The sequence below is a fragment of the Neophocaena asiaeorientalis genome, unplaced genomic scaffold (genome assembly GCF_003031525.2).
Source record: "Neophocaena asiaeorientalis asiaeorientalis breed wild unplaced genomic scaffold, Neophocaena_asiaeorientalis_V1.1 scaffold221, whole genome shotgun sequence".
In the NCBI taxonomy this organism is placed as follows: domain Eukaryota; kingdom Metazoa; phylum Chordata; class Mammalia; order Artiodactyla; family Phocoenidae; genus Neophocaena; species Neophocaena asiaeorientalis.
Window position 1 is genome coordinate 1,919,726 of NW_020173766.1, and position 13,998 is coordinate 1,933,723.

General features: G+C 55.1%; 2 protein-coding genes across 2 annotated transcripts; both read left to right on the forward strand.

The window, feature by feature from the left end:
• The first annotated feature begins 2,160 nt into the window (after positions 1-2,160).
• On the forward strand, positions 2,161-4,129 carry LOC112403785 (cathelicidin-6-like). The gene is made up of 4 exons (XM_024751444.1): positions 2,161-2,395; positions 3,031-3,138; positions 3,265-3,336; positions 3,943-4,129. The coding sequence occupies exons 1-4, from the start codon at positions 2,198-2,200 to the stop codon at positions 4,042-4,044; spliced, it is 480 nt and encodes a 159-aa protein (XP_024607212.1). The 5' UTR covers positions 2,161-2,197; the 3' UTR covers positions 4,045-4,129.
• A 7,143-nt stretch (positions 4,130-11,272) lies between these two features.
• Positions 11,273-13,280, forward strand: LOC112403786 (cathelicidin-4-like). The gene is made up of 4 exons (XM_024751445.1): positions 11,273-11,482; positions 12,118-12,225; positions 12,369-12,440; positions 13,043-13,280. Exons 1-4 carry the CDS (start codon positions 11,285-11,287, stop codon positions 13,112-13,114), a joined length of 450 nt encoding a protein of 149 aa, XP_024607213.1. The 5' UTR covers positions 11,273-11,284; the 3' UTR covers positions 13,115-13,280.
• The last annotated feature ends 718 nt before the right edge of the window (positions 13,281-13,998 follow it).

Genomic DNA, 13,998 nt, shown 5'->3' on the forward strand with positions numbered 1-13,998 from the left:
ACTCCTTTGTCAGACCTTGTCCTTGAACAACCGGTTGCCTGTACCCATGGAAGGATGGGGAAGGGGTCCTCAGTCATAAGGTTTAGGAAATGCAATGGTGCAAAGGCAGGAAAGCAAAGGGAGGATTACAGACACCCAGTAACCATGTGTATTGCTAATTATTTTCTACTGTAATCACCTTCTTTTCCTCCCTTGACTTGGGGAAAGGACACAACTTGACCAAGAGGCCACTGGGGCAACACCTGGACTGTGAAACCCAGTTGCACAGAAGCCCACCTCTCCTTCCTTCTCCAAGGCTGAGTGCACAACCAGCGCCATCCTTCCCAGTTGCTACCTTCTGAGGTGCCCTGGCCGTGCCCCCAAGAGTCCAGCAGGCTGGCTGAGTCAAGGAGTTACCCCAGGCCTACAACCACATGGTCTTTCCTCCAGAAAACTGTACAAGAATCTCCTTCTTGGCCTGTGGCCCCTCTATTGCTTTGGCCCATGATATTTCCGGCTGTGTTCTCACCAACTCCCACATTGACCCCCCAGCCTGGTGTCTCATCCACAGCACTGGACAGGGAGCCACTTGGGGTCAAATCAGAAGAGACTTCCTGAGGCTGTGGGAGCCAAGAGGAGGAGGTGCCATTTCTGGATGGAGGTCAGGGAAGCCTTCCCCAGGCGGAAGGGCAGGGCAAGCAGAGGGACCAGGTGCAGAGATGGGGAAGAGCAGGGGGCTCAGCGCTGTCTGAGTGGCTGCAGTGGATGGGGCAGCCTGACACCTGAGGCCTGCAGGGCAGGGGTGGAGGACAGCAGGGAGCATCAAGACCCAGACCCCGATGCCCCTGCCTCAAGGCAGCGGGGGAAATGGCCCAATCACTGCTTGGTATGAGCCCCTAGACAATGGTGTGGAGGGCGGACAGTGGTCTGGGGAGAGCCTGGACCCAGAGAAGGTGGAGTCTGGAGGCTGTGGCTACGCTTGCGAGGAGAGAAGACAGTGGTAGCAGCTGGGCTGGGCTGGTGGGAGGCCAGAGGGAGTGTCCTCAGGAGGAAGAAGGAGCAGGTGGGACTCCCAGGCTTTCAGCTCAGGGCTCCTGCGGTGGCACCCAGCCAATAGCAGCCAACAGCCCAATGCGGACAACCAGGGGCACTCATGGGAGTCTTGAGCTCAGAGATACAGACCAGTGATGTGTGTCCTTGAAAACTGGTATCTTGAGAAGGGGTGTCCCCAGGAATGTGTGAGGACTGGGAGGAGAAGCAGCCCGGATGCACCTGTGCCAGCCCTGCCTCTTAGGAGGAGGGTCCTTGGAGGAGACTGAGCAGGAGCCACGGGGGAGGCAGGAGGGCACCCAGGAGAGTGGCAGCAGGGGACAATCGGTCAAGGGCCATTTCAGGAGGACAGACGTGTCTCTAGAGTCTGTATAGTTGAAGACAAGGCTTGAGTGTGAATTTGGATCCAGTGAGGACTGGCCAGCCTGCAGTGGCCTTGAGTGTGAGAGGCGGCACTGAATTGGGGTCCCAGTGCAGATGACCCCTCCCATGCTTGGTTGAGGAGGGGTCAGGGGGACAGGCCATGTCTGGTGGGGACCCGTGGAGAACTATTTAACCGAGAAAACAGTGAGGATGAATCCAGGACAGGAGACAGAGAGAGCCAAGCCCCTGACTGGCTGAGGGCTGGGCCCAGAAGACAAGATGGTGTGGGGTTGACTGTCTGCCTAGGGTTTGGCTAGGTGTGTAAGGCTCTAGAAGGAGCTGGTACAGTCATCCACTCATCGACATTAACTGATGGCTACTCTGTGCCAGACAGTGCCTAGAGGAGGAGATTGAGTGCTGAATACACTCCTTTACCCTATTCCTGAGGAGGCCAGAGTGTGGAGGCAGAGGGGACGTAAGACAGAGCCTGGTCTTCCCTCTCCTGGAGGACTCAATGCTCTTGAGCAACCCTGCCTATGACACTCCCCATGGCCCCCAGGAGAGGCCAAGATGTTGTCAGGGAGATGGAGAAACCATTTCTTCACCTTCCACAGGAGGCTTCCCGCTCCCACTGCCCAGCAATCCCGTGAGGCAACAGCAGGGGCTGAGGCAAGTCCAGCTCACAGCCGGAGAGGAGATCAGGGATGGGGCAGGTCAGTAAGACACGTGGTTGGGCCATTGCATCAGGCCCAGGAGGGGCATAAAGGAGGGTCCTGCATGCTGGGAGGAGGCCGACTTGGGGACCATGGAGACTCAGAGGGCCAGCCTCGCCCCGGGGCGGTGGTCACTGTGTCTACTGCTGCTGGGACTAGTGGTGCCCTCGGCCAGCGCCCAGACCCTAAGCTACAGGGAAGCTGTGCTTCATGCTGTGGATCGTCTCAACGAACGGTCCTCAGAAGCTAATCTCTACCGCCTCCTGGAGCTGGACCCGCCTCCCAAGGCCGTGAGTCAGGAGGACCCTGGGGAGGGGGCTGTCTCCCGCCAGCCATGGCCACACTGTCACCGCCTCTGCTCAGGCTGTACTTCCTGTCAGGAAGGGACTTCTCCCTCTAGGTGGGCTCCCACCTCTTCCAGGAAACCTTCCCAAAGCTGGGTCCCCTCCCAGCATGAGGCTTCCTGCCTTAGCATCTCTGCTGTGGGAATAGGCTCTGTGTACACCCTGTTCAGGCTTAAGGGCCTTCTGGGAGCTCCAGGGATAGAGGGTGGTCACTGGCTCTGCCATGTGGCCTCCCTGCTAAAGTCCCCCTGCTCCTCGTTATCTCCCTACCAGGGAGGGCTCTGCTCAGCCTGGAGGTTCCAGTGACAAGGTCTTTCCCTGCAGGTGGTCCCTGACTTGCCTCAGCCCCTCCATGGGGAAGGTGTTCTTACCAGAGCTGGTCTGAGGTCCTCTCCTGCTCTCTGTGTGCACCTGAGGCCTGGAACGGGCTCTGTCCCCTTCCCTTGTGAACCCAGCACCATGCCAGGGGCCAGGCACACAGGAGGGGCTGGAGAGACTGCCATCTAGGTGGGGGCAGGGAGACAGATCAGAGTAGGAAGCATGAGCCCGAGCCCAGTCTCCTTACTTTTATCCTTGACCAGGATGGTGACCCGGACACCCCAAAGCCTGTAAGCTTCACAATGAAGGAGACCGTGTGCCCCAGGACATCGCAGGAGCCCCAAGAGAATTGTGACTTTAAGGAGAATGGGGTGAGGCTGGGGGCTGGGGGCTCCCTGGGAGCTGAACAGGGGCTTGGGGACCATTTCCAGCCCCTGGTTTGAGGCTGGGAGGTTATGGTCTGGTGGCTCCAGTTTGACCCGAGCCTCCCCTTCCAGCGGGTGAAACAGTGTGTGGGGACAGTCACTCTGGACCAGGTCAAGGGCCAAATGAACATCACCTGTGATGAGGTGAGTGGCCCCGTCTGAGCTGCAGGGGTTTCTGGGGGCGTTGGACTGTGTAACACCCTTTGGACCAATTACCCGCTGCCCCTTCCAGGGCAGAGAAAGGCCCTCCTACCTGGCCCCTCCATCACCCGAGCCCCAGGCCTCCAGGACTGGCTCTGCCATCCCTTAGAGCAGTGGTTCTCTAAGGGGGGTCCCACCCGGGAACTTGACAGAAAGGCAGATTCCCAGGCCGCACTCAGACCTCCTGAATCAGACTCTGGGCTGGAGCCCAGCCGTTTGTATTTTCACAAGGCCTCCAGGGGATTCCGACTATGCTGAATTCTGAGAGGCACTGACTAGAGTAATGTGCTTTCAGCCCCTACTCCCGTCTAGCTTTGCTGGGATGGGCTTGTGACCCTGGGAAACCCCTTGCCATCTGTGGACCCCAGTTTCCTCATCTGTCTGTGGGTGTAGGGATTCAACCTTGTGCTCCAAATGTCATAGCTAGAGGGCAAACTGGGGTCCAAGTCTCCTGGTGTGGTCCTGGAAAGGGGTGTCCAGGTGGGGAGCGGTCTTGTGTTACCCCTGGGTCCATTCTCCACAAGTAACCTGGTTCTTCCTGGTTCACAGCTGCAGAGTGTTGGGGGATTTAGGCGGCTGCGTGACAGGATCCGAAAAACTTGGCGGAAAGTTCGTCCGATAGTTGGCCCACTAATCTGGTTGTCTGGGTAAATTGTGGGCCCACGGAAGAAACCTACAGGTGTCTGCCTTGGCTCAAGCTTCCGGACTCTGAAAAATAAAATATTCTGAAAGCAAATTCCTCCATTACTTAATTTCACTTGTCTCGTCTCCTCCCACTTACTGGGACCAAATCCTTAACTATGGGAGGCCTCCTATATGTGCCTGTGTGTGTGCGTGTGTATGTGTGTCTGTCTGTCTGTGAGAGTGTGTGTTTTTCTGTGTACGTATGTGATTGCACATGCAAAATAGAGGAATGGTTGTTTTTTCCAGAAGGGCATGTTGTGAGGCAGCAGGGCCAAGAGGTCCAGGACATCGTCTCCATTCTCAGGTCCCTCCCATGCCATGGACCAGGCCATGAACATGCCTAAATGAACACTGACAACAAAAAAAATTGAATATATGTATATTTTTATTTTAAAAAATTTTATTGAAGTATAGTTAATTTACAATGTTTTTTTTTTTAATTGAATATTTTTCATCTCAGCCCTTGAGACGGGAGATGTAATTGGCCCCTGTTGGGAGGTCTGCAGGCCTTGTCAGTGCCTTCAAAAGTGATTGACTGGTAAGAGGGCCTGCTCTTTGACCATTAGACACCTCAGTCCTAAGGTTTAGGAAGTGCAATGGTGCAGAGGCAGGAAAGCAAAGGGAGGATTACAGACACCCAGTAACCATGTGTATTGCTAATTATTTTCTACTGTAATCACCTTCTTTTCCTCCCTTGACTTGGGGAAAGGACACAACTTGACCAAGAGGCCACTGGGGCAACACCTGGACTGTGAAACCCAGTTGCACAGAAGCCCACCTCTCCTTCCTTCTCCAAGGCTGAGTGCGCAACCAGCGCCATCCTTCCCGGTTGCCACCTTCTGAGGTGCCCTGGCCATGCCCCCAAGAGTCCCACAGGCCGGCTGAGTCCAGGAGCTACCCCAGGCCTCATAACCACATGGTCATTCCTCCAGAAAACTGTACAAGAATCTCCTTCTTGGCCTGTGGCCCCTCTAACACTTTGGCCCATTATCTCTCCCAGTTATTCTCTGTCCACCCTCCAGCACCAGTGCCCTAAGTTCTTTCCCAGGGTTGACTCCTTTATCAGCCCTCATCCTTGATCAGCCACCCGAGGTGTGTGCTTTCCAAGGACAAATTTACTGAGAGAAAAATGGAGGCACAAAGAGACTGAGAGCTTCTTCCCCAAAAGTAAACAGCAAGTGAGGGGCAGAGCTAGGACTCTGGCTTCAGGGTCTGTGCCCTGGACCATTTTATGGCATGTCAGTCATCAGAACCAACTTCCCCAGGACCTGTCCCATCTGTCCTGACTCCAGGAGAGCAGAAGATCCACTTTCTGGAGGAGTTCCCATTTGTCTTCAGAGGACACTGTCCAGATCCCCTGTTCCTTGTAGAACAGCTGAGAAGGGCACTTTTGGAGCCCGGGTGCTCCTGTCTTCCCTGGCTCAGCTTCTGGTGCCCGTTCTGTGGGAGGGCCTGGGTCGATCCTGAGCTTCCCTTCCTTATTCTTTTTTTTTTTGGGGGGGGGTGCTGCACCGCGTAGCATGCAGGATCTTAGTTCACTGACCAGGGATCAAACCTGCGCCCCCTGCAGTGGAAGCTCAGAGTCTTAACCACTGGACCACCAGGGAAGTCCCCTGATCCTCCCTTCTTCAGCTCACAGGGCCGGGTACCCAGCTCTCCACCCCACGCTCGGTGTCTCCGAGCACAGGGGAGCTTGTCCTGAGGAGCAAGGACTCTGGAGATCAGGCCGGCTGGGCTGGGCAGCTGCAGGAGGCTGTTCCAGCCCAGGAAGCAGCCTGCTGTGTGGGCCCCACTGGGCCTGAGCAGGCTGGGGGCAGGGGGGTGCTGGGCTGGAGAGGAGGCCATGGCCCTGTCACGAGCTCCAGATGCCCCCAGAGTTGGACGGCTGTGGGTGCTGTGGGCGGTGGAAAGAGCATTGGCCCGGGAGTCCAGTCCCAGCCCTGCCACGTGCCCCCACCCACAGCCTTGCTGAGCCCCCTTGTCCCTTGCTCTCCTGGGGCCTGGTTGCCCTTCTAAGCAATGGGAGTTGCTATAGTCAGCGCTGCTACACTTGTGTATGTTTGTGTGTGTTTAGAGCCCTTCTTTATTTCTTAGAGAAGACTTCAGAGAACCAGAAAATCAAAGTGATAAGTACATGTTGTATTTCCCAGGGAATTAAAATTTCCGCCATCTGAGGAACTCCTGAAGCAGGTACTTGGAGCTCTTCCTGCCATGACTGTATTTTGGGGGCTGGGGGCAGGGCCAGCGTCACGAGGGTGTCACCAGTGCAGTCACAAAGGCCCCTGTGCTCAGAAGGGCTTGGTACATGGTAATGGCTTACTCTTTTTTTTTTTTTTTAACATCGTTATTGGAGTATAACTGCTTTACAACGGTGTGTTAGTTTCTGCTTTATAACAAAGTGAATCAGCTATACATATACATATATCCCCATATCTCTTCCCTCTTGCGTCTCCCTCCCTCCCACCCTCCCTATCCCACCCCTCTCGGTGGTCACAAAGCACCGAGTTGATCTCTCTGTGCTTTGTGGCTACTTCCCACTAGCTATCTGTTTTACATCTGGTAGTGTATATATGTCCATGCCACTCTCTCACTTTGTCGCCGCTTACCCTTCCTCCTCCCCGTATCCTCACGTCCATTCTCTACCAGGTCTGCGTCTTTATTCCCGTCTTGTCCCTAGGTTCTTCACGACAATTTTTTTTTTTTTTAGATTCCATATATATGTGTTAGCATACAGTATTTGTTTTTCTCTTTCTGACTTACTTTACTCTATGTGATAGACGCTAGGTCCATCCATCTCACTACAAATAACTCAATTTTGTTTCTTTTTATGGTTGAGTAATATTCCATTGTATATATTCCACATCTTCTTTATCTGTTCATCTGTTGATGGACACTTAGGTTGCTTCCATGTCCTGGCTATTGTAAATAGAGCTTCAGTGAACATTGTGGTACATGACTCTTTCTGAATTATGGTTTTCTCAGGGTATATGCCCAGTAGTGGGATTGCTGGGTCATATGGTAGTTCTATTTTTCATATTTTAAGGAACGTCCATACTGTTCTCCATAGTGGCTGTATCAATTTACATTTCCACCAACAGTGCAAGAGGGTTCCCTTTTCTCCACACCCTCTCCAGCATTTATTGTTTGTAGATTTTTTGATGATGGCCATTCTGACCGGTGTGAGATGATATCTCATTGTAGTTTTGATTTGCATTTCTCTAATGATTAATGATGTTGAGCATTCTTTCATGTGTTTGTTGGCAATCTGTATATCTTCTTTGGAGAAATGTCTGTTTAGGTTTTCTGCCCATTTTTGGATTGGGTTGTTTGTTTTTTTGATATTGAGCTGCATGGGCTGCTTGTAAATTTTGGAGATTTGACTTATGCTTGAGGTCTTGAAATTCCCATGATTTTGCACAAGGGGCCCCACGTTCTCATTTTGCAGATGACGTAGCCAGTCCTGGCCAGTGGTGACTCCACACTTGTCACAACACAGGAAGGAGGTCCTGGAAGCCATTCTGAGAGAACTTATTTCCCTGGGTACTTGACTCGAAAATGCCTGAGTCCTTGCCCTCAGCCGTGAGCAGTCAGAGGACAGGGGAGAGCCCAGGAAGGGAAGGAAGGGAGTGGGAATACAGAGCAGAAGGGGACCCCCAGAACAGTCCTTCGGTGCCTCTGGAGGGGCAGTTTCTGCCTTCCCAGGGCATCTATGACCAGATGCATTGACCTTCACTAAGACAAGCCAGGCTGTGGGGAGGGACCACAGAGGCACCCAGGAAAGGTGAAGCTGTGTGGGCCCCGTGTGCAGTGCACCGTCTCACTCCATCCTCCTGGAAGCTGGGGTCCACATAGGCCTGACCTGCTTCCTGCTTGCAGCACATAGTCTCTTGGAGGCCGACCCTGAGACCCTGGGGTTTGCAGGTCTTTGTTCTGGTAGAAGAAAGAGGGAGGATGTGCCTTCTCAGATGTGCCTTCTCAGATGTACCTGAGGCATCCAGAGTCCCCTCTGGGGAGAGGACACCCTCTTAGGCTCTCTGGGGGCAGGCCTGGCCTGCGGCCCTAGCTGCCCTGTCTATACCCATGTCCCCAGTAAAATCCCACTCACGGGAATGGTACTCACGCCCACCAGTCTGCTACATGTCTGGGGCTGGCCCTAAGCCTGATCCTCTTCTGCAAAGCTCAGGCACCCTCCCACTCAGCCTCCACCTGGGCCCAGCTCACCTTGTCACACAGCCCCAGATGCTGCGGAGAGGAGCTGGTTAGGCGTTTGATCAAGGTGGGGTAGTACTGCCCTCCTGCTAGCTGCTCTCCTTCTCCAAGGCCCGTGCCTGGGAAATCCCAGCCTAGCTGAGGGCTTTCCAGGAGGACATAATCTCCCCAGCTTTTTGCTTCACATGAAGTTGTACAAGGGAAAAGAGGAAGCTGACCCTGAGCAGAGGGTCCTGACCTTCATCCCTGACCCAAATTCCCACCCTCACAGCAGCCATGGCTGCCTTCCCTGCTCACTGCAGAGGGCAGGAGGGGGGTCTGAGTTCCAGCCCTTGTCCCTGTAGAAGGGTGAGTGTGGTGGGTTGAGTCGAGGGCAGTTGATCCACGTCCAGGTCTGTCATTTTTCAGAGGGTGGGAGGGCCTTGTTGGAATGATATTGCCTGTGGGTCTCATTTTACTCATCAGCTGGTCAAATCAGAGAGCTAGTGGGTGTCCCCACAGTTGGGGACACAGCAGCCTAGGGTCCAGTTCTCTTTCCCATAAAGTGTCTGGACAGGAAGGATGGCTGAGAGGAGCAAAGGAGTGGGTGATGTAGGGTCAGGGCTCATACCTGACTTTGTTGGGGTGAAGGGTACATGAGGATTTCTCAAGGACCACATGTGGAGACAGGGGCAACCTGCCTGGGGACAGGGCTGTGGTGTCTTTCCTGAGAAGACCTCCGCTCTGATAGGCTATGAGGACTAAACCAGGAGAGCCAGATGCTGGAGGCATGAAAGGCAGGCCCCCCATTACAGGAAGCGCAGTGTGAGGACCTGGCAGAGGACCCTACACGGGATCCAGGGAGGATGGGGAAGGGGACTTCAGTCTGAAGGGTGAGCAAATGGAAAGGCCCAGAGACAGGAATGCACAGGGAGTGTTTCATAATACCCAGTAACCATGTGTATTGCTAATTATTTGCTACTGTAATCACCTTCCTTTCCTCCCTTGACTTGGGGAAAGGACACAGCTTGACCAAGAGGCCACTGGGGCAACACCTAGACTGTGAAACCAGGTTGCACAGAAGCCCACCTCTCCTTCCTTCTCCAAGGCTGAGTGCACAACCAACGCCATCCTTCCCGGTTGCCACCTTCTGAGGTGCCCTGGCCGTGCCCCCAAGATTCCCGCAGGCCGGCTGAGTCCAGGAGCTACCCCAGGCCTACAACCACATGGTCTTTCCTCCAGAAAACTGTACAAGAATCTCCTTCTTGGCCTGTGGCCCCTCTATTGCTTTGGCCCATGATCTTTCCGGCTGTGTTCTCACCAACACCCACACTGACCACCCCCAGCCTGGTGTCTCATCCACAGTACTGGACAGGGAGCCACTTGGGGTCAAATCGGAAGAGGCTTCTTGAGGCTATGGGAACCAAGAGGAGGAGGTGCCATTTCTGGTTGGAGGTCAGGGAAGCCTTCCCCAGGCGGAAGGGCAGGGCAAGCAGAGGGACCAGGTGCAGAGATGGGGAAGAGCAGGGGGCTCAGCGCTGTCTGAGTGGCTGCAGTGGATGGGGCAGCCTGACACCTGAGGTCTGCAGGGCAGGGGCGGAGGACAGCAAGGAGCATCAAGACCCAGACCCCGATGCCCCTGCCTCAAGGCAGTGGGGGAAATGGCCCAATCACTGCTTGGCATGAGCCTCTAGACAATGGTGTGGAGGGCGGACAGTGGTCTGGGGAGAGCCTGGACCCAGAGAAGGTGGAGTCTGGAGGCTGTGGCTACGCTTGCGAGGAGAGAAGACGGTGGTAGGAGCTGGGCTGGGCTGGTGGGAGGCCAGAGGGAGTGTCCTTAGGAGGAAGAAGGAGCGGGTGGGGCTCCCAGGCTTTCAGCTCAGGGCTCCTGCGGCGGCACCCAGCCAACAGCAGCCAACAGCAGCCAACAGCTCAGTGCGAACAACCAGGGGCACTCATGGGAGTCTTGAGCTCAGAGATACAGACCAGTGATGTGTGTCCTTGAAAACTGGTATCTTGAGAAGGGGTGTCCCCAGGAATGTGTGAGGACTGGGAGGAGAAGCAGCCCGGATGCACCTGTGCCAGCCCTGCCTCTTAGGAGGAGGGTCCTTGGAGGAGACTGAGCAGGAGCCACGGGGGAGGCAGGAGGGCACCCAGGAGAGTGGCAGCAGGGGACAATCGGTCAAGGGCCATTTCAGGAGGACAGGCGTCTCTAGAATCCGTATAGTTGAAGACAAGGCTTGAGTGTGAATTTGGATCCAGTGAGGACTGGCCAGCCTGCAGTGGCCTTGAGTGTGAGAGGCGGCACTGAATTGGGGTCCCAGTGCAGATGACCCCTCCCATGCTTGGTTGAGGAGGGGTCAGGGGGACAGGCCATGTCTGGTGGGGACCCGTGGAGAACTATTTAACCAAGAAAACAGTGAGGATGAATCCAGGACAGGAGACAGAGGGAGCCAAGCCCCTGACTGGCTGAGGGCTGGGCCCGGAGGACAGGATGGTGGAGGTTGAAGTCTGCCTAGGGACAGGCTGGGTGGGTAAGACTCTAGAAGGAGTTGGTACTGTCCTTCATTCATCAAACTTTAACTGAGTGCCTCTGGGGTTCCAGGCAGTTCCTGGAGTTGGAGGTTGGTGTTGAATACACTCCTTTACCCTATTCCTGAGGAGGCCAGAGTGTGGAGGCAGAGGGGACGTAAGACAGAGCCTGGTCTTCCCTCTCCTGGAGGACTCAATGCTCTTGAGCAACCCTGCCTATGACACTCCCCATGGCCCCCAGGAGAGGCCAAGATGTTGTCAGGGAGATGGAGAAACCATTTCTTCACCTTCCACAGGAGGCTTCCCGCTCCCACTGCCCAGCAATCCCGTGAGGCAACAGCAGGGGCTGAGGCAAGTCCAGCTCACAGCTGGGGAGGAGATCAGGGATGGGGCAGGTGAGGAAGACATGTGGTTGGGCCATTGCATCAGGCCCAGGAGGGGCATAAAGGAGGGTCCTGCATGCTGGGAGGAGGCCGACTTGGGGACCATGGAGACTCAGAGGGCCAGCCTCGCCCTGGGGCGGCGGTCACTGTGGCTACTGCTGCTGGGACTAGTGGTGCCCTTGGCCAGCGCCCAGGCCCTCAGCTACAGGGAAGCTGTGCTTCATGCTGTGGATCGCCTCAACGAACGGTCCTCAGAAGCTAATCTCTACCGCCTCCTGGAGCTGGACCCGCCTCCCAAGGCCGTGAGTCAGGAGGACCCTGGGGAGGGGGCTGTCTCCCGCCACCCATGGCCACACTGTCACCCCCTCTGCTCAGGCTGTACCTCCTGTCAGGAAGGGACTTCTCCCTCTAAGTGGGCTCCCACCTCTTCCTGGAAACCTTCCCAAAGCTGGGTCCCCTCCCAGCATGAGGCTTCCTGCCTTAGCATCTCTACTGTGGAAACAGGCGCCGTGTACACCCTGTTCAGGCTTAAGGGACTTCTGTGAGCTCAAGGGATAGAGGGTGGTCACTGGCTCTGTGATGTGACTACCGTGTTTTGAGTCTGCTCTGCACTTCTTTGTTCCCTACTTGGGAGGGCTCTGCTCGGCCTATAGGTTCCGATGACAAGATCTCCCCCTGCAGGCGACCCCTGACTTCCCTCAGCCCGTCAGAGGTGCAGGTGGTCTCATCAGAGGTGGTCTGAGGTCCGCTCCTGCTCTCTGTGTGCCTGTTAGGCCAGGAGTGGGCTCCGTCCCTTCCCCTGTGCACCCAGCACCATGCCAGGGGCCAGGCACACAGGAGGGGCTGGAGAGACTGCCATCTAGGTGGGGGCAGGGAGACAGATCAGAGAAGGAAGCATGAGCCCGAGCCCAGTCTCCTTACTTTGATCCTTGACCAGGATCAGGACCTGGACACCCCGAAGCCTGTGAGCTTCACAGTGAAGGAGACCGTGTGCCCCAGGACGACCCAGCAGCCCCCGGAGCAGTGTGACTTCAAGGAGAATGGGGTGAGGCTGGGGGCTGGGGGCACTGGAGGATGCTTCCCAGGGATGTGAACAGGGGGCTTCCGGGAAGATTTCCAGTCCATAGGCTGAATTTGGTAGGTGATGGTCCGGGGGGTTCCAGTTTGACCTCAAGCCTGCCCTTCCAGCTGGTGAAACAGTGTGTGGGGACAGTCACCCTGGACCAGTCCAAGGACCAATTTGGCATAAACTGTAATGAGGTGAGTGCCCCTTCTGTGTTATGGAGCTGATAATGGGGTGGGTTGTGGAACATCCTTTGGACCAAATACCCGTTTCCCCTTCGAGGGCAGAGAAAGGCCCTCCTACCCTGGCCCCTCCCTCACCCGAGCCCCAGGCCTCCAGGACTGGCTCTGCCATCCCTTAGAGCGGCGGTTCTCTAAGTGGGGTCCCACCCGGGAACTTGACAGAAAGGCAGATTACCAGGCCGCACTCAGACCTCCTGAATCAGACTCTGGGCTGGGGCCCAGCCATTTGTATTTTCACCAGGCCTCCAGGGGATTTTGACTGCTGAATTCTGAGAGGCACTGACTGGAGTAATGTGCTTTCAGTCCCTACTCCCATCCAGCTTTGCTGGGATGGGCTTGTGATCCTGGGAAGACCCTTGCCATCTGTGGGCCTCAGTTTCCCCATACGTCTGTGGCTGTAGGGATTCATCCACATGCTCCAAAGGTCACAGCTTAAGGCTGAACAGGGCCCAGTGCTTCTGGTGTGTCCGTTAGGGGGTTGTTCATGTGGGGAGGGAGGGCTCTCGTCTTGACCCCTGCCTAGTCACAAAAGAAATAAATTTCATTGTGGTTCACAGCTTCAGAGTGTCAGGAGAATTCGTTTCCCGTTTCCACCTTTTCCATGGCAATGGCCACCCGCAGGGTTCTAGCCAACTTTCCACATTCCACGGATTCCCAGAAAACAGTGAAGGATTGCCTGATGTCACACCCATTAAGGGCTTTTGGTGAACCCTGAGCCCGGGGAAGAGTCCTGAGGGTCTGATAAGTTCTGGCTCAGAGTTCTGGATGGTGAAAAATAAATTCTTGTGAAAATAACTTCCTCCAGGTTTCAATTTCAATTTTCTCGTTCTTACCACTTACTGGGACAAAGTCCTTACCTCGGGGATGCCTCCTCTGTGTGTGTGTGTGTGTGTGTGTGTGTGTGAGAGAGAGAGAGAGAGAGAGAGAGAGAGAGAGAGAGAGAGATTACTCCTGTAAACATAGTCGTGGGTGAGGCCCCTGTTCCTTCCAGGAGGACATGGGGAGAGGAAGCAGGGCCAACAGCGTCTCCATTCTCGGGTCCCTCTCGTGCCCTTCACACACCTCTGCCCTCCTCCTCCAACACCCAGTAGGGACTTAAGGAGACCTGCTCTGTGTGCAGTGCTGGTGGGGATGCGGTCCCTGCTCACATGGTGGTGACAGTCTGGAGGGGCCAGACATTTGTTAAACACTCACAGAGACATAGTTCAGTCTTAGGGCTAAGCCTACAGTTACAATGCCCATAGCGTTCCATTTCTCCTTGACAATCTGAAGTCTGGAAAATCCTACTCCTCCTGGCTTTTCCTCTGGCATTGAACACATCACTGTTTCTTTAGCTGGGTCCGAGATTTCAGTGGTGGGCTTGTGTTTAGGGAACTACCTGCTACAAAAATATGCAGCATTAAAAAGAAGCATCCTGAGATGTAGAGAGCAAACCTATGGACACCAAGGGGGAAAGTGGCGGGAGAGGGTTGTGGTCGTGGTGGTAGGATGAACTGGGAGATTGGGATTGACA

Excerpts from the sequence above, each read along its gene's own strand:
- LOC112403785 (XM_024751444.1), top strand. The coding sequence starts at position 2,198 with ATGGAGACTCAGAGGGCCAGCCTCGCCCCGGGGCGGTGGTCACTGTGT. Across the intron at positions 2,396-3,030 it reads TGGACCCGCCTCCCAAGGCC|GATGGTGACCCGGACACCCC; the intron begins GTGAGTCAGGAG and ends ATCCTTGACCAG. Across the intron at positions 3,337-3,942 it reads TGAACATCACCTGTGATGAG|CTGCAGAGTGTTGGGGGATT; the intron begins GTGAGTGGCCCC and ends CCTGGTTCACAG.
- LOC112403786 (XM_024751445.1), top strand. The coding sequence starts at position 11,285 with ATGGAGACTCAGAGGGCCAGCCTCGCCCTGGGGCGGCGGTCACTGTGG. Across the intron at positions 12,226-12,368 it reads GTGACTTCAAGGAGAATGGG|CTGGTGAAACAGTGTGTGGG; the intron begins GTGAGGCTGGGG and ends CTGCCCTTCCAG. Across the intron at positions 12,441-13,042 it reads TTGGCATAAACTGTAATGAG|CTTCAGAGTGTCAGGAGAAT; the intron begins GTGAGTGCCCCT and ends TGTGGTTCACAG.